Below are 26,130 nucleotides of genomic sequence, written 5' to 3'. Positions count from 1 at the left end.
GGAAAGCTGCTTGGACTGGGCAGGCAGAGAAAGGTTTGGTGTGGAGGACAGAGTTTCTTTGAACTAAGATTCCACACGGACGTGCCACAGATATGAATCATTTCATCTTATTTTCAAACCCCAGAACAAGTAAAAAGAGGAACTTTCCCTCTGAATACTAGGTAAGCAGACACTCAGTCCATCACTATGGCAGTATTTTGCGTCAGTAGATTGATAATGGAATTTTCTCCCATCTTTTTAAGTCCCTAACGTAGAACAGTTGCGTACAGTCATAAATGTTGGCACAGAGCTATGTAACAGCATTAACAAAATTTTATACTTAGCTTGGAAGAAAGTAAAAATGAAAAAATTACAAATATTCATAGCTGTTCTGTTTAAATTACCAAGATTGTTGGCAGTTTTTCTGGGGGTTAGTGTTTAGCAGCACCCAAGCTATTGTAGAGGTTTCCACACCACCTATCATTTTTATCTACTCTGCTAATTTCCTGCATTTAATTTCATCTGTTAAAAGAGCTTTGAAAACTGTTGTATCAAATGGATTTTGTTTTTATGTAATTACAAGTAATATTTTAGTAAGGGCTAACTCCATTGTTATTGGTAATGTTTTACATTGTTATACTTAACACATTTAGAGCACTTAAATCAAAATGACTGAGACATTACATACAATCTGTGGTTATTAGTCAATGTTACTGAATTTAGTTAATGTAAAGAGCAAGAAGAGAACTGCTTCCTAGGATTTTTTACTTATTAACTAGGTCTATCAATTAATCACAGTTAACTCAAAAAATTAATCGTGATTTAAAAATGTAATTGTGATTAATCGCACTGTTAAACAATAGAATACTAATTGAAATTCATTAAATATTTGTAGATGTTTTTCTGTATTTTCAAATGTATCAATTTCAATTACAACACAGACTACAAAGTGTACAGTGCTCACTTTATATTATTTTTATGACAAATGTTTGCACTGTAAAATGATAAAAGAAATAGTATTTTTCAATTCACCTCATACAAGTACTGTAGTGCAATCTTTTTATCATGAAAGTGCCACTTACAAATGTAGGGGTTTTTTTTGTTGTAACTGCTCTCAAAAACAAAACAATGTAAAACTTTAGAGCCTACAGGTCCACTTGATCCTACTCTTGTTCAGCCAAGCACTAAGAGAAACAAGTTTGTTTACATTTACGGGAAATAATGCTGCCTACTTCTTAATTACAGTGTCACCTGAGAGTGAGAATAGGTGTTTGCATGGCACTGTTGTAGCTGGCATCGCAAGATATTTACGTGCCAGATGCGCTAAAGATTCATATGCTTCTTCATACTTTGGCCATCGTTCCAGAGGACATGCTTCCATGCTGATGATGCTCATTAAAAAAATAATGCGTTAATTAAATTTGTGACTGAACTCGTTGGAGAGAATTGTATGTCTCCTGCTCTGTTTTACCCGCATTCTGCCATATATTTCATGTTATAGCAGTCTCGGATGATGACCCAGCATGTGGTGTTTATTTTAAGAACACTTTCACTGAAAATTTGACAAAATTCAAAGAAGATACCAATGTGAAATTTCTAAAGATAGCTACAGCACTGGACCCAAGATTTAAGAATCTGAAGTGCCTTCCAAAATCTGAGAGGGATGAGGTGTGGAGCATGCTTTCAGAAGTCTTAAAAGAGCAACACTCTGATGCATAAACTACAGAGACCAAACCACCAAAAAAAGAAAAGGAACCTTCTCCTGGTGGCATCTGAGTCAGATGATGAAAATGAATATGCGTGGGTCCACACTGCTTTGGATAGTTGTCGAGCAGAACCTGTCATCAGCATAGACACATCCTCTGGAATGGTGGTTGAAGTTCAAGGGACATATGAATCTTTAGTGCATCTGGCATGTAAATATCTTGTAACACTGGCTACAACAGTGTATTGCAAACTACTGTTCTCACTTCCAGGTGACATTGTAAACAAGAAGCAGGCAGCATTATCTTCTGTAAGTGTAAGCAAACATGATTGTCTGAGCGATTGGCTGAACAAGAAGTAGGACTGATTGGACTTGTAGGCTCTAAAGTTTTAGATTGTTTTACTTTTTGAATGCGGGGGGGTTGTGCATAACTCTACATTTGTAAGTTCAACTTTCATGATCAAGAGATTGCACTACAGTACTTGTATTAGGTGACTTGAAAAATACTATTTCTTTTGTTTTTTTACAGTGCAAATATTTTAATAAAAAATAAATATAAAGTGAGCACTGTACACTTTGTATTCTGTGTTGCAACTGAAATCAATATATTTGAAAATGTAGAAGACATCCCAAAATATTTAAATAAATGGTGTTCTTTTATTAAGTGTGATTAATCGCGATAAATTTTTGTAATCGCTTGACAGCCCTATTAAGAACTAATACCGTTTATTGAAATTATAGCATTCATGTTCTGAGGCTAAATTTTGGGGTTGAACTAGTTATAATTTTCAGCATAGGCTGTGCACACACAGGCAAAGATTATAATACTGTAGATACACTGTGTTCTGGTTGGGACTTCAGATGCATTTCACGTTTTCCTACCTCATCTGTTTGTGTATAGTTGATCTCTTTCATTATGCCAACATATATGTAAAACAGAATACATGCACCTGTCTGCCAGGGATGTCTCCTGAACAGAGGAAAGATTATTTTGAAATAATGTCATTTTAAATCTTTTTAAATGGATTTGACTAAATACCCACTGTCACCAAAAGCAAACTTGAATAAAAATTTTAGATGAGTCACGAAGAGGTTTGATTAAGAATTTCTCTAGTTTTCTATTAAAAATCTTAACATGAAAAATACATTACTTTCTGGTACTACTAAGTGCACAGTGACTTTGTTTCAAAAATGAAAATCTCTTATGAATTCCATGAAAATAATTTGAAAATCATCCCTTCTTATGGCAATGCAAATTCAGAAATGATGTTTTATGGAACATCATGAAATCAATGTTTGTGTCAAGAATAACATGGCGATTATTGTAAAATATATTGGAGTTAGAGTGAAGAGCATGCTGCTAGGGAAGGAGATTTATATATTAAAGTTAAATGGGTATATAGTTTATCTCAGCATTATGTGCAATGCAGTCATCCAAATATCTAAAAGTGAGCTGTGTGTTGCTGTGTGTTGGCCAGTCGCCAATTATTGGTGAAGTGATGTATGCTGCCTGTGGCTTAGCCACACCAAGACTGGAACATTGGTGCAAGTTATGGGTAAATGGCAGCAGCATGGAGTTTGAACTCAGTGTCACCTCCATGGTCTAACAATCAGTTAGACTGATTGTTCCCTCAGAAATGACCATATGGATTACTTGCAAATGTAGACCTCCTTGTTAAAATGGCACCTGTTCTTAGTCAGTTTACATGCTGCTTTAAAAGGTAGAGCAAATGATATCAAATATCTTGTCATTTGCCAAGAGGCTTCATCTTTTGGCAAGGGAAATAGTTCTTAAAAATATTAGTACTTGATGGAGTTCTTCTCTGTTGAAGAAAAAGGAAAAATTATGATCAAATCAGATAATACTCTTCTGACCTTGCTTAAATGTAAACTAATCTGAGTGAGAAAAGACCCTTTTTATACAGTAGAAGGGAATTAAGGATGATTAGAAATGACTGATATCTGTTAAACAGATGGATTCTGCTCTACTTAAAGTAAGGGGGAGTGCTGCGCCAGGTGCTTTCAACACAATCTTCCTACTTCTGGATTAGGGAGAGGACCATTAGCATCTCCCCCACAAGTTTCTGTTCCCAGAAGGAATCCGTGCTGCGGCAGAAGTGACATACAACTTCAATTATAACAATACTAACCTTGTGTTTTGTATTGGGTGGCAGCCTGTTCATAGTGGGTTTTTTAAGCTTATGCTCAATTAATGAAATGTGCTGTCCTTTCTGAACTTTGTGCTTGCACGTGATGTAATTAATTTTGTGATTACTGTAGAACAATATTTCTCAAACTGGGGGTCCAAAAGGGGGTCACAAGGCTCTTGGGGGGGGGGGGGGGGTTGTCGCAAGATCACAAAAAATAGGGTTACCATACGCCTGAGTTTTCCCGGACATGACCTCTTTTTTGGTGGTCCTGTTTCAAAATGGACAGATTTTTGAAATATGAACAAATATCTGTGATTTTTTTTTCCTTGCTCATTCTTTTTCCTTGCCTTCAGTGCTGAGCTGCCAGAGAGCAGCAGCTGCTGACTGGGCACCCAGCTCTGAAGGCAGCACCGCTGCCAGCAGCAGTGCAGAAGTAACAGTGGCATGATATGGTTACTTAGCTCTGTAGGAATTTGCACTGAGGCTGCAAAGCTATGACTGGTACCAAGAGTGTGGGGAATGAGGGGGTGGAAGTCGTCAGAGCCTGAAATATTTTCAAAGGGGGGCCCAGCAAAAGAAAGTTTGAGAACCCCTGCTTCCGAACATGTACCATGGTTTCAGTTCCGTGTAAGATAACATTGTCTTTCAGTTCCCCTGTAATATACTGCCTGTCATAAATACCCAGTGCATATGCTTTACCTTGACTTGAAGTCCATCTCTAATAAAAAAAAATATTTCACTCATATCTTTTGGGAAACTTGCCCAAACAATTCAGTTCTCCAAAAGAATCTGTAGGTGCTATGTTTGTCTACATCTTGTTTTGCTTTCTAGACAAAGTTGGTTTCTTAATCGCTAACACTCAAGTACACTGAAATGAATATATAACAAAAAATGGAATGAGTAACTTTTCCACCAGGAAAAGCTTTCTGTAGTGTAACAGACTTCAGAAGACCTAATTTGGAGGTAATTACAACTTTAAATGGAACCTTCCGCTTGTACTATATCCCACGCTTTATTTTTCTGTTGGTCCCAAGAGCTGTGCCATAATTCCTGGTAGATTCATCCTAAGTGGTAAAATCAATAGGAGGTGGACTTGGCTAAAAGCATTCCACTCAAGCCAAGCTAAAGTGATTTACCAGGTAATCCCTTGAAAGACATTAAGATACTAATACAAAAACCGCTTTGGTTGGGAAATAGTACCTTGTATCAGCAATCCCTTCAACTGGTTTTGGTGTAGCCATAGGTGGTTGTTGTAGTCCCATTTAGTCTTGGTATGGTAGGATGTTGGTTACAGCACAGGGCCTCAGTGATGGAGGGAATATGGGGGGAATACACTTTCCTGCAACCCCATAATAAAAACTTTTTAGAATGCTTATGAAATATATGATCACATTAAAGGTAGCCACCCAGGCAAATACAGTATTTTATTTTCTAGAGCACAAGAAAGGAAGTGTGACCATCTGCAAATGGTTAAGAGAACTAAAAATAGCTTAAATTATTTGGTTAAAAATTGCACCTCTGTGTTCAACTCTAGCTGAGATTCCTCCTGATATTTTCAGTGATCTTACAGCCTCCTAGTAGCATGATATGACACAAAACCACTTCACTTGCACTTTGAGACTGGTTAGCATGGTCTGAAGAGGCATAGCATTTAAGGAGATGATTCATCTGAGAAGGAGAGTGGTTTCTCCAGATCAGAGTTGAGGTACATTTGTATAGCAGTATGGATAAGCTTGAACATCTGCCTTTATGCAGTTGATAGAAAATATTTTTTCCATCTTGACACATGCATATCATGAAGTTCAATTAAGAAAAAGAAAATTGAGAGTAAGTCAAGTTGATTTTTACATGCTCAATTAGAGCCATTGTGTCTATCCATTGCTTTATGCTCTCTCTCTCAAAAAAAGTCATTTTAATGACAGATGTAGTTGGAAATTTATTCAGAAAGGTTCACTGTTGTTTTCCACTTTTTTTCCTTTTTGACTAACTTTATTTTATCTTTCTGATTTCAGCAGGCTGGGGAGAAATGCCTACTGTCCACACAAAGACTGAATCTTCTTGGGGAGAGCCCTCATCTCCTTCTGCTGCAGTTGATAATGGAACTTCAGCATGGGGGAAACCTCCCAGCAGTGGTACAGGGTGGGGAGATAATTCTGCCGAGCCAGCGGGGACCTATGGAAGAGTGAATGCTCCAGCTGCTGCCCCAGCACTGTGCAAGCCAGGTGAACTCTCACACTGCTTCTGTTGTGATGGTGTTGGGAGGTAGGGTGGATAATGTGGGAAACAGCATCTGTACTTCTGCATATTTTTCAGTCATGTTTCCTCTCCCATACCCTTTTTTTGCATTTAAAATTGTTTTTAGTTTTAATTATGGTTGGAAAATATAATACCATTATAACCAAGGACAATCTAATATCAATATATAACTTCCACTTTCTTAACTCAGTAAACTATCTCAATTCTTTTGGTGTGTGCACTAATTTTGTCCCATTTAGAACATTTTAGAAAACCAAATTTGTTTACTGGACTGTCAGATTCAAATACATTGCTTATTGTGTGTGTGTGTGTGTGTGTATCCTGGAAGCAATTCAGTATAAACAGCAAAAGATATAGAAAAGGGAAGTCGTAAGACACCAACACCTCAAATGCCTACGTTACACAGATGACACCCAATTCTGTTCTTCCTCATCAAATGCCAACAGTGCTATCACCAATTGTGTAATTGAGATAATTGCCTGGATGAAAAGCTGCTAAACTCCTTCAAGACCCAGGTGATGTTAGTAGGAAGAGGATTGTACTTAAGAACTAATAGTCTGAAACATCTTAAACTGAATTAGTGGGAGAGGAATTATACCCTTCAACCATCAAAACAGTTCACAGCCTCAAGTCATCCTGGATTGTTTACTGCTATTAGATTCCCAAGTAGCATCAGCTGTCAGATGCACATTCTTTCATCTACAGTTGGCCTGAAGGCGACACCTCATCTTGTAGAATGCCATTTTGGCTGTGGTGAGCTTTTTATTTGTAACTTCTAAGCTCTACTGCTGCAACATGTTGTACATAGAAATAATTGACAGCTCTGGAAAAGCTATAGAGGGTTCAAAATGTGACATTCCACCTTTTGAGCAACACAGGACAGGACAATTGGAAATAGATCATCCCAGTTCTCCTTACACATCTACTTGCAACTCACTCACTACTGCCAAATTCCATGTTCATGTTGTAATCCTCAGAGATCTCAATAGGTTTGGCTCAGACCACCTTCGAATCTGCTTCTGTCTCAGCAGCTATAATCTATGTTCATTAGGAATAACAGAAATTGTCAACTAAAAGGGCAAGAATCATGAGATCAGGAGATAATATATTTGTAGTGGCTGCATGGCTTTGGAGCCCTGTTCCCCAAGAGATCGGATTGATCTAACATTTCACCTCCTTCAGAATATAAGCAAGATTCTGCTCTTCACAATTTTCCCACAGTAATAATAAAAATATTGTATCCCTTCCCTCCAGCTTCAGGGAAGGGAACAAAAGATTAATATTGATCAAACTGTATGTTGCACCTGTGTAATTCTGTAAAATGTTCAGATGCTAAGATAATGAAGATAGGATGGATGGATGGATGTGCATATAAACGAAAGGATTTAAAATCTAGAGAAAATTAACATAAATGTTTCCTTCCTCCCCAGCTTCTAAATCTATGCAAGAAGGCTGGGGCAGTGGTGGGGATGAAGTGAACCTCAGTACTAGTCAGTGGGAAGATGAAGAAGGAGATATGTGGAATAATACTGCTTCACAAGAGAGTAACTCCTCCTGTAATTCATGGGGGAATGCCCCAAAAAAAGGACTTCAAAAGGTAGGACAGTGATAAGGATGGATTGTAGAAATCAGTAGGATTAGAGTACAGCATTTCTAGCACTGAATGTTACACATGGTTTCTGTATAAGATTAATACTCTGAGTTTGAATGAAAGTTTGTCTCATCACGAGTGGTGAAAATGAGTGCAGTACTGTAGGAAATGGATTTATATACACTTGTTGCAACTAAAGTAAAAGCAGTCATATTAAATGATAGACAACAAAATATTGTTCCCTTGAATACACTTTAGCTAGTCTGACAGGTTTCAGAGTAGCAGCCGTGTTAGTCTGTATTCGCAAAAAGAAAAGGAGTACTTGTGGCACCTTAGAGACTAACCCATTTATTTGAGCACAAGCTTTCATGATCAGATCCGATGAAGTGAGCTGTAGCTCACGAAAGCTTGTGCTCAAATAAATTTGTTAGTCTCTGAGGTGCCACAAGTACTCCTTTTCTTTTAGTTAGTCTGTTGTAGGTGTGTCTAGAATGTCTTAACATGCAGACTATTCCCAAGGGGGGTAGTGTAAGGCAGTGGATGGAAGGCTACAAAAATTTCTTTTACTTTTAGAGTGGTGTCTGATGTTTCTGATTGTTTTTGTTTCTCACCAGTTTCATGAACGTTTATGTATTATGAAGATCTTTTAATGTATTCACAAATTAATCATACTGATGACCTCTTAAACGATTTTATTTGCAGTGGAAAAATCAAATGTTGGTCTCTTAAGAAATGGTCCAGCTTAATTCATAAGCAAAAAAAAGTATCTATTTTGTCTCCTACATCTGAAGGGGGAATGTATAATTTTGTGGCCTGAACTGATGTGGGAAGAAAGCAAAATTTAACCAAAATGAAACTCAAACAAGAGAACATCCACAATTACATTAGGAATTTTTATATTACAAGAAATATAAACCCTCAAATTTCAGGACATGAACCAACCTCTAATTTACAGACTTAGCTTTGCTTATGAGCAGCTTGTTCCATAATTGTCAGCTATACTAGATAGACCACTGGTTTGATCCAGTATTACAATTTTTATATTACTGTCCCAACCCTTAACATTTGTTCCTCTGTAATTCAGAGAGTTGCACTTCAGGGTCTTGAAGTGGAGAAGTTGCCCAGAGCTCTACTAAAGATGTCTATTTCAGTCTTTTCAATGCAGCCGATGGATTGAATGGACTCTGACAGATTAAGTTTGCATATTCAGTTTGTTGGGTATTTTGAGGGAACTTTGTACTATGTCAGAATTTCTGAGTGACTTTATTTTGTTTTCCTGCTGATAACTGAAATGAATAATGCTGTTTAGAGAAAGGGTTAGCTATTTGCAGTATCCAGCGTATCAGGCAGATAGCAAGTAGTTCTTTACAACACCTGATCAGGTGAGGTAAAATTTGCTCTGTGCCCTCTGGGGAGAAGAGGAATGTAATTCTATCCTGTTTTGTAGGTTTCATGAATGTGTTATAAATATACATATGAATATACCCTGAAGCAACATACGGTATTAATAAGGGAAACCTGCCATAGATTGGGCTGCAGCTCATTGCTATAAATATGAAAAATAGATGATTAATGGTCTTTCCAATTTGTTTACCTAGGGCATGAAGACATCTAGTAAGCAAGATGAGGCCTGGATCATGAACCGTCTGATAAAACAGCTCACGGACATGGGCTTCCCAGTAAGTAACATTCATATTCTAGGATTTTCTGCAGCTTGGTTTTTGTAGCTTCTAGTGTGTGTGTTTGACCTTTCTGACTGCAGATACAAAAATGTTTCCTAAATGGGAAATCAGTTGTTTTAACTATATTTGGCCATTTACTCTAATATAGTTTGTGAAACCTCAGAAGAGCATGTAAAATACCCTTTGAGTGTAGATACTGACATGCTTAATTTTGATGAAACCTGTAGAACTTTTATATTTGTAGCTTTTTTTAATCATGGGTTTTACTTTGAACTTATTAATAGTCTTCGTTCTCTTCCCCATTCCCCTATTAAACAAATGAAATAGGGAGTATTATGTGGTTTGGGGAGTTTTTTCGTTTGTTTTTTTTAAGTTAGGGGTGTGTGGTGATATTTTTAAAGTTATCCGTTGCATAAGGTTACAAATTCGGTTATAAAAAGAATATAATTTAACTTTATAGAGAAGAATATACATTTTGTCCAGTGAGACAAGCCAGATCTTTCTGGGAAGCATGTCATAATTGGTGAAAGCAAAAAAGTTACGTGTAAACATAATCTGATTCAGTTAATACATGTCAGTGTTACCCCAGTATTAAAGAGAATCTTGAAATTTCCCATTTAGTTTGGAGTCCTGTAAATGTGTTCTTGCTTGAAACACAATATAACCAAACCCACATTATTGTTTGCAGAGAGAGCCAGCAGAAGAGGCCTTGAAGAGCAACAATATGAATCTCGATCAGGCCATGAGTAAGTGTCTTTCTAACCAACACTTTTCGTAAAAGGTACTTCAGTAAATGAATACATGATTATAAAGTTTGATCTATTCCAGTTAAATTAGCTTCTGTTTTCCTAAAGAGTATTTCAAGAAAACACATACAGTTTTGTGATTATTTTCTATGCCAAACCCCAGAGTGTAATTTGTAGTGCTTTCAAAGATAGTGTATTTTAGTTTTCTACTGTAAAATTAATATTAATTGTAATAGGTGTATAACTGACACTAGTGTTGTCGTTTGGGTTTTAGAAGTTTTTGCAGACTCACTTTACCCTTGCATCACCAGCCCTTGTCTTGCTTCCACTCTTCCCTTCTATGCAGGTACTCTGCTGGAAAAGAAGGTGGAAATGGACAAGCGTGGAATGGGAGTGACCGACTATAATGGAATGGTCACCAAACCCCTTGGCTGCCGCCCACCATCAATCTCCAAAGAGTCTTCCATGGACCGCCCCACCTTCCTTGACAAGGTAAGTTCAAAAGTATGAGTGTAATTTATAAATCAGTAGTGACAATGCAGGGTGGGGGAAGAGCTGCTGATTTCTGCTGACTGTTGTAGTAATCTGGACAGCACTACAAACAAAATGAAGAAAAGAGGTATAGATGTGTCCGTCTTCTCCATCTTTTTTTTTCCTTTTGTAAATTCTGCAAAGGTGAGAGGAGCCCACTTAGTACTAACGGCCTGCCCCTCATTCAAGGGAAGGGCCACAAGAACTGAGGAATAATTAATTTCATGGTATGGGAAGAAAAAACTAAACAAAAAACAAACAAACCAGGAACAGTAGTGCAGGTTGTAGATATAAAATGAGGGCACTGGATGTCAATACCAAGCAGTCCCCCAGTCAGCCCTCACTGCTCTGTGAAGCAGTCCAAGCAGTTAGTGGATGACACTCGGAGCTGTGCTCAGATATGTGAGACAAGTAGGGACTGAAAATAGTCTTCCCAGTCACAGAGAACCTCCCTGTCAAGCTTTCTTCTCCTAACCTCAGGTATGGCCATCTTGGCCAATGCCAGGAGGAGGAGGTCTAGACGAGGTTTTCATGTCTTTGTGAGGCCGTGGACACAAAAGGCTGTAGGAAAAGGGTGTGAGAACTTCAGCACGAAGTTTCGAGGAGCCAGAAGTGGGGAGGCAACCTGGTGCACTGGAGCAGAGATAGGTGTGTGCCAGGATCTCCCTCCTACTGCAGAAGGTACAGGTGGCAGGAACTTCGTGAACTGCACCTACCACACACCTGTGTTCTTGGCTCTGTGGAGCAGCCACCAACTTGTGGAAAGGGACAAATTGACTATACTGTAGGTTGAAATGCTTTCTTAAGTTACAGAAGAGGTACAACAAAAGCATTGGCACTGTTAACCTCCCCGCAGTGACCCACCAATGTATCTCAGTACCCCTCTATAGGAATTATTAGGAGAGAAAAGGATAGTTGAGATTCTGAGATTCCTCTCCCATTTGTTTCTTGAATAATGTTGAAAATCAGTACCCACTAGGAACTGCATTGAAACCAGTTCATTTTATGTAGGCTACTCACCTGATGATAATGACTTTGTTGTCTATCAATTTGGGCTAGCTTAAAACTAGTGCTTTACGCATGAAAGGGTGTGTCTGTTACCAGTCCCCTGAAGCATTCAGTTTCCCTCCTCTGTATATTAAACTCTTTCCTACAGTGGTCATCATTAAAATGCAGTTACTCCACAGCTTTTTTTTGAGATGCCACAATTCTTTTCCTACATTTTAAATAGAACATAAATTTGGTATCTCAGATACTGAGCTATAATTGCTAAATATTAATTTTTAGTGACCACCATTGTAGATAATTTCTGCTACTTTTACTTTGCACTTTGCAACACAAACATTTAGCTGAAGTTTCTATTCAGTGTGACAGGGTCGGGCCAGATGGCTACAGGAGAGTAATAGAAGGCAGATATATTAGCCCCAGGTTAAGTAGGTCCCTTTTCCCTGGGTAAGGTAACAGGGAAGGTTCCAGAACAATCAGGAACCTTCTGGAGACAATTAAGGCAGACAGGCTGTTTAGAACACCTGCAGCCAATCAAGAAGCAGCTAGAATCAATTAAGGCAGGCTAATCAGGGCACATGGGTTTAAAAAAGAGCTCACTTCAGTTTGTGGTGCGCATGTGAGGAATTGGGAGCAAGAGGCACTAGAAGCAGAGAGTGAGAATGTAGACTGCTGGAGGACTGAGGAGTACAAGCATTATCAGACACCAGGAGGAAGATGGTTTGGTGAGAATAAAGAAGGTGTTGGGAGGAGGCCATGGGGAAGTAGCCCATGGAGTTGTAGCTGTCGCACAGCTGTTCCAGGAGGCACTCTAGACAGCTGCATTCCACAGGGCCCTGGGCTGGAACCCGGAGTAGAGGGCGGGACCGGATTCCCCCCAAACCTCCCAGCTCCTGGTCAGACACAGGAGGAGTTGACCAGGACTGTGGGTTTACAAAAACAGCCAAACTGAGTGCTGCCGTGAAGCTCCAAGGCGAGCAAATCCGCCAATAAGTGCAAGACCCACCCAGGTAGAGGAGGCACTTTGTCACATCAGGAACAAGGAAAAGTATAAAACAAGTTACTATATTTAAACAGACACACACCTTACATTAATACTGCTAAAAATTATTACTGTTACTAAAATCAATCTAGTCTCATTGCAGTTTTCCTCCAAGTGAATGTATGTTAACAAAACACTTCCCTGTTTCTGGGGGATCAGCTTTATTCTCCCAAAGACCACTGTTGTATCAGCATCTATTCTACCATCCTTCCTTAGACCAGACTAAATTGATAATTTTCTCTGTCTCCCATGGCTCATCTTTCTTACTATCCTCTTCCCCTTGCTTTAAAATTCATCACTCATTCTTAACTATTATCAGTCAGTTTGTGGGATGCCTTAATGAACATGGTAAGTGAAAGATTCTTTCCATACTCAAGTGTACAAAATGTGTGCGTATGTGTCAGTTAACCTTTTCTTTTCTAGGTTTACACATTGAGCAGTTATATCATTACTAGAGAGAGAGAGAGGCAGGCACATTATGCAGCATATTGTACATAATATAGAAATATATGTTAAGCATAACTATTTAATATTAAGTACTAAATTAATCAGTATTTATACAGCAAGTAAAATCCCTATCTGTCAGGGTATGCATAGTCTGTCACAATGACTTTTTCTTTCAACAATAACATTCCACATGATTCTAAATAGATATTTACTTGTTAATGTTAGATAGGGATTTGATCATCTTGCTAGTAAATAAAAAAAATCTCTTCTCTAAAGTAGAGAAAATAGTATTTTTTTAAATATATCATTCTCATACTTCAGTTTCATGCAACTAGAGTAACTCACCTTCTCAATGATTTTTTTGCCTTTTGAGTGGTGGTATTTCAGTACAAGAATTCATCAACTGGCACTGCCTTAGTCCCTAGTCCCTTCTAGCCAGCTCAGCTTTGTCCTTGGTCAGTGAACAAGCTAACTGCCTTAGCTGCATCAAGATCTTCAGTCCACCACTGCTCCAGCCCTCCTTTAGCCCACTGTTTCAACAAATCACCAGGTATCTTTTTATTTGATTTTTCTGAGTCTCCAGTAAGTCATTAAATATTTCTATGTTTCTGCGTGCCAGCTGTTTTTGGATGATCTGAGCTGTGTGCCCCACAGCTCTCTTCTGAGTTAAGCCAAATGCCCTTTCTGCTACTCCCACTCTGAAGATTTTGTTCAACACTTATTTATTCAGATTCTTTTTCTGCCCTATGAATTGTGGTGAGGGACTTCCAGCTCCTCAGTACTCCACATTGGGGTCTGCTTCTGGATGTGCTGCACTCCTTACTTGCTTTGGGATAGCTGTAGTTTGTGGAGCAAAACACTTATTTGCCTTGAAGCTTTTGTTTGACTTGCTTTCTCAACATAACACACATTTTTTTTCTGTTTTGCACTGAGTCAAGCTTTGACACTCAGTGCTTTCTGAATTGTATTATTTTTCAGGATGTCATCTTGTCTTTTAAAAGGAAGAAGTCCAGTGGCTTCAAGAGCTACAGATGCAGCCTAGCAGTGCCCCTCACACATGATTGCAACCATATTATCTTGTACCTAAGAGTCAAGTATGCTCTGCTCAGATATAAGATTTGCTTGAAGTTGTAACCTGGATGTCCAGTGGAGCCATCAGTTTGGGAGGGGAGCTCCTGAAGATCCTATGAGAGAAACCGTCAGTCAGCCCAGTATACTTCAGAGGATCTTGTCTTGAAGCAAAGGTCTAATCTGAGTTCCATTGCTGACAAGTAGCACTCAATGTTACCACCACTCATAACTTCACAGACAACAGTATTCATTAAAATTTAGAGGATCTACTTGGTTGTCTGAAGGTGATCTGCACTGACCACCTCATAGTTAAAGTCTCTAGAGCATATTGAGGCTTGGTTTATTAGCAAACTAAATAGATACTATTGAATACCAGATCACTGAAAGAGGCGATGCTTCGACTAAAGTGCCAAAGGTAGAAGATGCTGAGAGGGGCAATATCCATCAGACTCCACCACCACCAATTTGCTTGTTCCAGGCAGCTAAAGATCCCCCTCTCCATGTGTGTGCGACATTTAGCAATTTGAGACTAAGTTGCATCAGTGTATTGTGTGTTATTGAATTGCTCCATGTAGCTTTGTGGCTGAGGTTGTCTTGAAGGGAACAGTACCATCTTTGATGCCCAACACCAAATTTGTCCAGAGCCAGAAATGCCAAAGGGCCAAGATTGATAGCTGTACCAGGCTCCCTCCCACATTTCTGTGCTTTTGTATCCTGTTCTTGATGAGTTGGTGAAGAATAAACTTAGCATGGCTCTCTCCTTATCCCAGCTGGTGGAGAAAAAATGTATCTTACAAAGTGAGTACGGCTAAGTCTTCTACTCCCAGTATTAAGAGCTTGATGAACATGGTGTCTCTTGGTAGAGGAAAACCTGCCAAACTCATGACACTGCAACCAAACCTCTGAGATTTGTTACATCATACAGTTTGCTACTGCAAAGATGGTTTCCTGACTGGTTTGGCATCAGATTCAAGCCTGTTAATTGACTTGCCTTCAACATCACCTCTATTGATTTCATGGTAGACTCACTCAATTCTACTCTCTCCTCCTCTCTTGACTCTTTATGCCTTCTTCCACACTGCTCCATTCATACCACTAGCCCCCAGGCCTGGCTCACACCACCCGTATGTTTCTTCCAAACCTGCTGCTGGACCCTAGAGCATCTGGAAGATCACATGGAATTCCTTCCTTACAAATTCTGTCCTTTCTTTCAGTACTATCTTGCTCACTAAACAACAGTTCTTCTTCACCTTTATTGAAGAATCCAGTGCCTAAAAGCTTTGATGCCTATTTGCCACGTTCAGCTCCTTCCACAAACCACTTCCTTCTGCCCAGGCTGTCGCCTAGTACTTGGAGGTGAATATCAGTGAGTTTCTTCATCCTTATCCACGCTCTCTATCTTCTTGTCCCAGATGTCCCTAATGAGTTGGACAATTTTTGAAAGTTTCTCTCTTTTTAGGAGGACATAGTCTGAGCTTTTGTCTGTTTGTATGTAGATGATGATGTTGGTTGGTGGATTTTTTTATGATATTTTATTCACTCGCACACACTTTGTTCCCTCATCTATCCATGAAGCATCTGATTCAGTGTTTTGTATTTTTTTATTTTGAAAACTCTCTCAAGCTCCACAGATAGTATCCTCAGGATAGTAATCACTGCTTCTTTGAATAGATCACCTTGCAAGATTTGCACATACCTATCTACTTGCATGGGTTTGTGTGATCTGCTTCTGAAGTGTGATTTCCCTCCAAATACTCCTACTTTTCAGCTTTATGTATGTAATATTTTTACATCTTTAGCAGGGATTGGGGGGGATTGTATTTATTTTTTTTAATTGTTTACTGATGTTTTGTCTTATTTTTTAAATTGATTTGTATGAAAAGCTTTGGCTTTCTATGCAAATCCAGTACTGTTTAAAAGGCCCTTTGGAATCAGGTAGTGGCAGTTAGGTGGCATGTGACCATTGAGGTGTAGGGGAGTCTCGTGAAGCTATCAGTATCTTGCACAGCTAAAAATCTTTGCACAAAGGGATTTCGGTTGTCTATCATTTGGCGTATGAGAAGAAAGAATCCCATGAGAGATTTTCAAATAACTGGAAATAAGTAACTTTGCCTTACTGACCACCAGTGGCGTGCTCTGCACTATACAACCACAAGAGCATATGGTCCTATCCTAGAAGATTACAATCTTATCAACTCTGATAAAATACTAAATTCCATATTGGTTTCATTGTTTTATGGGGAGTCAAATATGAGAAATTGTACTAATGGATAGGAGACATGATGGTTGAACTTGGGAGGAGTGTACACATTTTTTTTAACAAGATTATTAGAGATGGACTGAGAGAGGGAAAGTTGGCTGTGACTGGATGGTCCTGAAGTTTAGTAATGGGTTACAAATCTCTAGGTCATTAGTATAAGTCCAGCCTACCCTAAATTGGTAGTAACCAAAAGTCCTTAACGTTTATTGAATTAAGTGCCTAAAATGAAATGAGTTTACCTCAATTCCATTTCTAGAGAATAAATATCCCACGTCACAAACTGCAAACCACAACCAAAGACCAAATTAACATGGACACTGAACTATACTTGCCATTTGATTGTTCCGGTTCAGGGTTGAGGCACACTATTGAAGTTCGGGGGGAGATGGCATTGCAGCTAAGCAGAACACATCTGTTCTGGAAATTGAAAATTTTGATTTCCATAGTAGTCAGTCTAGCACTTTCACCAGCACTGCAATCAATGTACATTTTTTTTAAATGGGGGTGAGGGGGGGAGGGGAAATGTGGCAGTAGATATTTCTGCTTTTGGCAATATTTAGTGGTTACATCCATTACTCTCTCAGCCAACACTGTTGTTATTTGTGTAGAAAACAATGGCACCTGGAAGAAAGAACACACAAGTCACTGGGAATTATCTCCACTTTAAAGAGTCCAAAAAAAAAAAATTAACGCATGTCCATGACCTAGGCATGAGAAATCTTTGAACCTGTTACTGTCATGCAAGCTGCAGTTGTTTGTGGAGTATGACTGATGTCCAGCAGAATGTAAAACATCTTGAGCTGAAAGGCCTTGGGGATATCATTAGAAAATGTCAGCATCCCCCTCAGGATATTCAAACACCAAATCAAGTGTCACTTTGACTGATGATAAACTTTTCCTTTGCACAAAGGACTGCTGTTGAAAATTCATATTTACAGGGTAACTTAGAACATAAAGTTTCCTGAGAATTCCCACAGTTAGGTGCTTTATTTGATATGCTCCTCTTTCAGCTTTTTTGAGGTGCGAGAGAACAGCAAAAGACTTTTTTTTTTTTTTTTACTTCTAAAAACTTGTCTCATGTTTCTTGGGACTCAGCACTTTAATCACTTACCAGGGAGAGTACATACTTAGGATATAAGTAGTTTTTAAATGTCTTTTTTGTGTTCGCATATATAGAGAGAGAGAGAGAGAATAGCAGAATTTAATTATGAATATTAGTAAGTCAGTGCTACATGAAAATTAAAACAAGGTTACAAGTCTTATCATCCAGTTGAAACTGGAGTGGGAAAGAGGATTAATGCAAACATGCTTTCTGAACAGCTGAGTTGGGATTTGGAACTGAACCCAGACTAGTGATCACATGGCATTCTGCTAAAGAACCTGTAAAGCGAGCTCATCTGGTCTTTCCTTAGTTCTAGCTTTACAAAGTGCGCGTCACAAGTGGGTGCTGTGTTTCTCTGACAGTGCAGCAAACAAACTGCAGGGAGAAAGATTTCTGAAATTTGCTGTTGCACTACTCTTTCCACTGTTTAATGTCCTGGTGCCAAGAGAGGAGAGAATAGAGTGAGTTGTAAAAGCAGTTGTATGGCAGTGGTCTGATTCATGAGGTTGAAGTTGCCTGCAAGGCCATGGAATTTGTTTTACCATGTTCATACTAGATTTTAAACTTAACATAAGCACCAATTCCTGATTATTCTGGATGGGAAATGAGAATGGTCATGCATCTGTACATTTGCAATGTGCAAAAAGTAAAAAAGAACAGTACCTTAATCCTGTTTCTCTTTTTCTTCTTTCTTCCACCCCATACTTTCCATTCCCTATTACTCATGCCTTTTTTTTTTAATATTTTGATTTTTTTTATTCATCCATGCCCATTTATATCCCCATGGGAAACTGTTTGGTGCTCTGTCTGCTTGTGGACACGGCACACAGCTCACCCTTTCTTTCTCCAATCAGGATGGCGGCCTAGTGGAAGAGCCCACTACTTCACCATTTTTGCCTTCACCAAGCCTGAAGCTCCCCCTTTCAAACAGTGCACTCCCTAATCAGACCCTGGGCGGGATTGCCTCAGGGCTGGGCATGCAAAACTTGAATTCTTCTAGACAGGTAAGGCTGTTGGGAGAGATCACAATTTGAATTTCGGCTCTCTTGAACTCACTACTAGAGGAATTTCTCATCCCTTTTTCAGTTTAAACCACTATTTCCAAATATGAACAAATTTTGTTCATATGAAATGTCATTGTAAACATTTCACTTTAACAGCTGCTGTTTAACTGTAGTTGCTGTAACCTGAAACTTACATGCATCCATTGAGAGGAGAATGCAGCACTACAGATTTATAATACTGGACATTGTATTTTGAAGTACAAGGAACTTAAAATATATAGGGTATATTTGACTAAACCATAAATGACTGATATAGTGTTTCTGTATTTTTAAGGCATTGCTGATTGCCAGAATAGTTGTTTAAAACAGAAATTTTCTTCTAATTAGCCTTCACTGGCTTGATTATTCAGTGATGATACAACCTTGTGATGAGGCTGGAGTTATATCAAGTTTTTCTACCATAATTGCTGAGATAAGACTGTTAGCTTTTGCATGTGTGGGGAAAGATCTTGCATATCTCTTTAGTGAGCATGTCTAGCAGACTAAAGGGTGGGAATCATTTCTTATCTGCCTTGTTGGAAGAGGATTTGAGGGACTGAAAATGAAAGGAGGGGAAAGGAAAGTAAGTGGAGTGAACATTTATAACTATGAATGTTTGTGAGGTCATAAATTATGGCTGATCATGAAAAGAGAGAAGAATATAGAAAAATCTTGTAGCATTCTCTTGTGGCATTGACTATAAAAAGGTAGCTTGAGCATGGTGGAGTATGCTTAACCACTTTTCTGCTTTTCTGACAGCAGTAGCTCTCCAGCATTTACAACCCGTTAGGCACACCTTTGGGAACAGTGACTACACTAATATCAGATACATTACCAGTAGCCAGGGCTTTGGAGCAGAGCCTGGAGCGCGGAGCAGTTCCGGAGCAGTGGAGCTGCAGGTTTTTGCCTGGAGCTGGAGCAGAGCCGGAGCACAGCTTCAAAGCCCTGCCAGTAGCTTTATAAAACAGAAGTGTATTGGGGCTACATGGACACTACTTAGAAAATTCAGTCATGTGTGGTGATAGGATTTTAGTGATTTCATTCTTTGCCCCTTCTCATGGACACAGAAATGTGTTTGGCAGATGATTTTATTATTCGTTTCTTGGATGACATCCTAGAGTCATGCAGACTTATTTTGGAAAATATTCAACCTTCTGGTGCCACTCAAAGAACTGTACAAAACTTTAGCAGGCTTGGAATGTCTGTCTTGGATTTATAGCTATTACTTACGAGCCTGTTTCTAAACCACATCTTCAGTAAAACTTGCCACAAAATAGATATAAGCCTGTATGTGATCATTTCGTTGTCTATGCTTATCATGATCTTTGAGAATAAAAGGCAGCACAAGCATGTCACTGTCATGGAGTCTGTGGAATGTTGCATCGAAATAAGACCATCTTCTTTGTCATATTGTAGATACCGAGTGGCAATCTGGGTATGTTTGGCAATAGCGGAGCAGCACAAGCCAGGACCATGCAACAGCCGCAGCAACCGCCAGTGCAACCTCTTAACTCATCCCAGCCTAGTCTTCGTGCTCAAGTGCCTCAGTTTCTATCCCCTCAGGTTAGACTGAATTGCATAGCACAAAAAACTGTCACATCTTTGTTTCATAGCGACTGTATACTGAGTAAGAACATTTTCAATATGAAAAAAATTCTAAATAATGAAGTAACATGACCAGATGATTTGGACCAGCATTGATAACAGAAACACCATTAAAAAACTCTTTATTTTCTTTGTTTCTGCATCCATCAGAAAAACAGATTTGATTGTGGTTATTGTTGTTTATATTTGATATAGCGCTTCTAAAACTGGTGACAACTCATCTAATTGCAAATTTATTTTGTGTATGATTTGTGGCTCTTACTGGCTATTTACATAGTGGGCAGTTTTAACAGTGAACATACTGCGCTTAAATCTGATATGCTGTATTCTCTGTTCCCCAGGTTCAAGCACAGCTTTTGCAGTTTGCAGCAAAAAACATTGGTCTCAACCCTGCACTATTAACCTCGCCAATTAATCCTCAGCATATGACGATGTTGAACCAGCTCTATCAGCTGCAGCTGGTGAGTTAAAAGGCACAGCAAACGAGATGTAAATCAGACTTGAAGACGTTTTTTCAGATTTGCACATCACATTTAAAATAAGAGAAGTGCCAGCTTAGTTTTAAAAATGGAAAGTACAATGCTACTGTTTTGTTTTTTTTAAAGATAGTTATTCCTTTGAAAGTTACGTATTCTTCAAGAAGTAAAAGCATGTTTTGTTTTTCCTAATGCTCCTTAATTGTTACAGTGACTAATTTTCTGTATTGTCATTTAATACTAAGGACACTAGTCCTTTTCATTCTTGTAGCTGTAATTAGTAAGTCAGTTGTCTCCGTTTTTGATGTGTGTACTGTATAGCATGCTCTCAAATAGCCCTACTAATATGTGGCTTGGTGACGTCTTATTTACAAATATTGTTTGGGAGCTATAGATTTTTCTGTAGCCATAGAGTTTTATTTGTTTGTTGTAAGGACTAAAACTGCTGATTTATTTTTAAAAATTTCTTCTATTATCACTGTACTTTTACTCACTTACGGAAATCGTCCCTGGTTAGAATCTTTGCTACCACTATTAATCTCTGACTGCCTTTCTCAATTTTAAGGAGGAAAATTAGATTCACACTCTTTAATAACTGAGCAGGATGGTGCTTGAAAAAACAGCCCTGAAACTTTCCTCAACTAGTCCCTCTGAAATCAGTGGTACAACTTTTGGAGTAAAGTACTACTTGATGTAAGGATGTCAGAACCTGGTCCTGTATGACTTCATTTTATTTTGTTTTAATCTGACCAAATGCCAGAATTCTACCAGTCTGTTTGGACAGCACTGAAAAACATTAATTCACATTATTGTTTGGATAAATAGTTTTCATAATTTCCCTTAACTTTTTCATTTCTAGTTTTATGAATCATGCAGAGAAACTCTCATTCCCATCTTTAAGTGAAAAATAATTGCTGAGAGTCCTACTCATTATCAACAGTTAAGTTTTATTAGCTGAATTGCGTTTTAAAAAAATCAATATACTTAAAGCAAAAATATATTTATCCTTTCAAAAGTTCTTTTTAACCAGAAAATGTACTTTTGCTGCAGTAACCTTCTTCAGGAAGCAAGAATATTTCAGTTTGCATTTTTAGAATCATAGAAATGTAGAAATGGAAGGGACCTCAAGAGGTCATGTAGTCCAGCCTCTGCACTGAGGCAGGACCAAGTAAACCTAGACCATCCCTCACAGGTGTTAGTGTAACCTAGTCTTAAAAACCTCCAGCAGTGAGTATTTCATAGCCTCCCTTGGAAGCATATTCCAGTACCTAACTGTCTTTATAGTTAGTTTTTTCCTAATCCTAAATCTCCTTTGCTGCAGATTAAGCCCATTATTTGTTGTCCTACCTATAGTTGACATGGAGAACAATTGGTCACCATCTTTTCTATAACAGCCCTTAGCATATTTAATGTTTATTATCAGGTCCCCCTTCAGTCGTCTTTTCTCAAGAAGCAAACCTGTTCAGTTTATTTAGCCTTTCCTCATAGGTCATGTTTTCAAAACCTTTTCTCATTTTTGTTGTTCTCATCTGGACTCTCTCCAATTTGTCCACGCCTTTCTGAAAGTGTGATGCCCATAACTGGATACAGGACTCTAGCTGAGGCCTTTCCAGTGCCAAGTAGAGCAGGGCAATTACTTATATCTTAAATATGACACTCCTCTTAATATAGCTATACATTATAATATATTGCTATACGTTGAGCAAGTAAGGCTCACAACCCCCACCCCCAAGAAATAAGTATTTTTGTCCCCATTTTACCAAACGGGAAATTAAGGCATGGAGATGTTGTGTGCCAAAACAGTGATAGGAAGAGAACTCAGGAGGCCCCAATCTCATGCGTAAATCTCTAGATAGATCATAACATTGCATTAGTTCATCATAATGGGGCTCTGACACAGTGAAGAATGTTACGGTATAAGTGTCATAAGGCCACTATGTTGTCCCACACAGAAGATCAAACACCAAGAGTGGCAGGAACATAACTGTGCCGCTTGCATCCACACAAGGACGGGGCTGGCCTCGTTCTCCTTTCAAATCTCAGGTTTATTATTTAATGGCAGATTATCTGTGGGATTTACTGATGCCACATGGGGCCAAGTGGAGCCCAAGAATGACGTTAGACTTTTTTCTTTTTTTTTTTTTTTTGTAACTGCATCATGTTGACTCATTTTGAAGTTGTGATCCACTGTAACCCCCCAGACCCTTTTCTGCAGAATTACTGCCAGGCCAGTTATTCCCCATTTTGTAGTTGTGCCTTAGGAAGGAAAAATCAAAGTGTAGTACTTTGTACTTGTCTTTATTGAATTCCACCTTGTTGATTTCATATTTATTCTCTAATTTGTCACAGTCATTAGGATTAGAATTCAAATTCTTCAAAATGCTTGCAATCCCTCCCATCTTGGTGACATCCTCAAATTTAATAAACAGACTCTTCATTAATGAGAATATTGAATAGTACGAGACCCAGGACAGACCCCCTACAGGATCCCACTAGATACATCCTCCGAATTTGGCAACGAACCATTGATAACTGCTCTTTGAGTACGGTCTTTCAACCAGTTTTGCACCCATCTTATAGTAATTTCATGTTGACCACATTTCCATTGGGACTGTGTGAAAAGCCTTACTAAAATCAAAATATCATGGTTACAGCTCCCTCTCCCCCACCCACTAAGCTAGTAACCCTATCAAAGAAGGAAATTATGTTGATTTGGCATAATTTGTTCTTGGCAAATCCGTGTTGGGTATTACTTATCTCCCTGTTATTTTCTAGCTGCTTACAAATTGATTATTTAATAATTTGTTCCAGTATCTTTCCAGGTATCGAAGTTAGGCTGACAGGTCTATAGTTCTCCAGTAGTCTTTGTTCCCCTTTTTAAAGATAGGTCCTACTTTTGCCATTCTCCAGTCTTGTGGAACCTCACCCGTCCTCCATGAGTTCTCCTAGATAATCTACCACGTCTGTCTCACAATTCTGTGAGATTGTTTCGCCGGGTCCTTAAGTACCCTTGGATCAATTTCATCAGGCCCTGCCAACTTGAGTGCATCTAACTTATCTACATAGATTTTATCCTGTTGTTTCCATATTTTGGCTTGTGTTCCTTCCCCTTGTTAATATTAATTGTATTAAGTATCTTGTCGTAATTTACCTTTTTAACAAAATAGGCATTAAACACCTCACCCTTCTTGATGTCAGCCATTATTAGCTCTCCTTCCCCGCTAAGTACAGGACTAACACTTTCCTTATATTTTGTAACTTACAAACACACTTTAAACAAGGATGTTAGGTTTTTTTTAATGTATGACTTTTGACCTTCCTTGTTTCTTACTTGTAGGCGTACCAACGTTTACAAATCCAGCAGCAGATGTTACAGGCTCAGCGTAATGTTTCCGGACCTATGAGACAACAGGAGCAGCAAGTAAGTTTAACCTGCCAACTTTGATTTCAACATTAGGTTCTGGTTTCAGCTGCCTATAAAGATTCTAGTTCATTACTCGAAATGAGTTAGAGTAGCATTAAGTAAACCAAACTGTATTGCATGGATTTATATTGAAAGAGAAGAGTACCAGTGTTACTGAATGCAGTTCTACTTTCCTCACTTTTGAAAGAATGTTGTTGAACTCTTAATTCAGTTAATTCTTTGTTTCAAAGGGCTGGATGTTGTGTTGATTCAATTTAGAAACTGGGGCAGCATGGCTTGTGCACCTTTGTACTATCTAGCTTTTGTTGATTGTTTTTTGTTTTTTGTTTTTAATCTTTGGTGACAGGTTGCACGTACAATCAATAACATGCAGCAGCAGATCCAGCAGCACCAGCGCCAGCTGGCTCAGGCCCTGCTTATGAAGCAGCAGCCTCCCCCTCCACATCTATCTTTGCACCCCTCTGCAGGCAAATCAGCCATGGATAGCTTTTCACCTCATCCCCAGGCTCCCGGCCTACCTGACCTGCAGACCAAAGAGCAACAGTCTTCTCCTAACACCTTTGCTCCTTACCCTCTTGGTAAGTTTCTTTCATTTAAGCTTCCACTTACAAAAGAGAGGAGATAGTGTTTATATGTTTAATTATTTCAACTTCTGAGCACCTATCCTTTGTTCTAGGTCAGTGGTTTTCAACCTTTTTTCATTTGTGGAAGCCTAAAAAATTTTGAATGGAGGTGTGGACCTCTATGGAAATCTTAGACATTGTCTGCGGACCCCCCGGGGGTCCATGGACCACAGGTTGAAAACCACTGCTCTAGGTGCATTACAGTACTAAAAATATAAAATACAAGAGAATCTACAAGAAGCATGTTAACAAAATGCATATTGAGTTGCTACACAAAATTACAATAATTTATCCCCATCACTGTAGTAGCCCTACACCTAGTCGTCATAATAGCCTACCTCAACTCACTCCCCCAAAAGCCTGAAAGAAATTATGAACTTAGCAGCGTACTTAGAAAGCTAATTCTTGATTCTGGTGCACCAAAGGGGGGGGGGGGGAGTTCCAAAGTCAAGGATCTCTTACAGAAAATGCCCTTCCAGCACTGCAATTGCCCTCCTCTTTAAGCTGGATTACAGTGCATTAGATGTCAATGTGTTTATTTTTGTCAGCAGAATGTAGCGTGATTGTGAACCAGTTCCACTCTAACTGAACTATATGGTTTTCACTAAAACTTGCACCAGGAGGATATTAAGGATGGTCTTGTGTGCAAGGCAATTGAGTGGGATTCAGGAGATCTGTATTTTATTTCTATCTGTGCGAGACTTCCTGTGTGACGTAGGGCAAATAACGTAATTTATCTGTGCCTCTATCTAATCTTTGTAAAGTGGGGTTGATGATACTTACTTATCTTACAGGTTAGCTGAAAAGGTATATTAGTGTATGCTAGGTACTAGGATGATGACCACCACAAGGTCAAAAAGGTGCTTATAAGTATATGAAGGGCCTAAACTTGAAAGGTGCTCAGCACTGTCTGATCTGTTAACTTTCAGAATCATTTCCTGAAAATCTAAAGATCCCCATCTTGGAAAGATGAAAAGTTCTTCCCTAGAATACTGTCTATGTATTGATTATAAAAATGTATCATTTAGTCTTTATTATAATTTTTAAATACATTAAACGTGACTCTGAGTAGAAGAGCAGCAACTTAAAGAATAACAAATCAGTATTATGCAATTGGTTGCTGAGGTGTTAATCGTTTTAAAAAACAGTGGTAGCCCAAAAAATCCAAGGATTTTTTGGAAAGTTGACCAGAATGATCTGTCACTGATGGAACGTTGCAAATTCCTTGCTTGTTTTAATTTCGAATTCTAATGCAAAATGCCTTTTCTGAGACAACTAGGAAGAATTAAAGTGGAAATGCCGATGGCATTAAAATACATCCCTACGGTGAGTTCTTTTTCTCATTGTCAATGGTTTAATTTTATCTGAAGTTAGTGGGAGTTTTAGCAGAAA

At 38.7% G+C, this 26,130-nt stretch overlaps 1 protein-coding gene across 11 annotated transcripts in view; it reads left to right on the top strand.

Annotated features, from left to right (window-relative positions):
* Positions 1-26,130, top strand: part of TNRC6C (trinucleotide repeat containing adaptor 6C) — a 204,051-nt gene that overhangs the window by 153,777 nt on the left and 24,144 nt on the right. For 6 of the 11 annotated variants that reach the window (XM_073311086.2, XM_073311083.2, XM_073311082.2 and 3 more), the window contains 10 exons: positions 5,847-6,056; positions 7,521-7,687; positions 9,280-9,360; positions 10,052-10,109; positions 10,456-10,601; positions 18,398-18,571; positions 20,027-20,173; positions 20,557-20,676; positions 24,029-24,112; positions 24,462-24,693. In XM_073311086.2, coding sequence (XP_073167187.1) covers positions 5,847-6,056; positions 7,521-7,687; positions 9,280-9,360; positions 10,052-10,109; positions 10,456-10,601; positions 18,398-18,571; positions 20,027-20,173; positions 20,557-20,676; positions 24,029-24,112; positions 24,462-24,693 — 1,419 coding nt within the window. The remainder of the gene's footprint in view (positions 1-5,846; positions 6,057-7,520; positions 7,688-9,279; positions 9,361-10,051; positions 10,110-10,455; positions 10,602-18,397; positions 18,572-20,026; positions 20,174-20,556; positions 20,677-24,028; positions 24,113-24,461; positions 24,694-26,130) is intronic. The other 5 variants (XM_073311087.2, XM_073311084.2, XM_073311081.2 and 2 more) reach the window with 3 other exon arrangements.

Source organism: Lepidochelys kempii, chromosome 14 (assembly GCF_965140285.1).
Source record: "Lepidochelys kempii isolate rLepKem1 chromosome 14, rLepKem1.hap1, whole genome shotgun sequence".
Taxonomy (NCBI): Eukaryota; Metazoa; Chordata; order Testudines; family Cheloniidae; genus Lepidochelys; species Lepidochelys kempii.
Note: the sequence above shows the minus strand (reverse complement) of the source record. Positions and strands in the feature narration are given on the sequence as shown.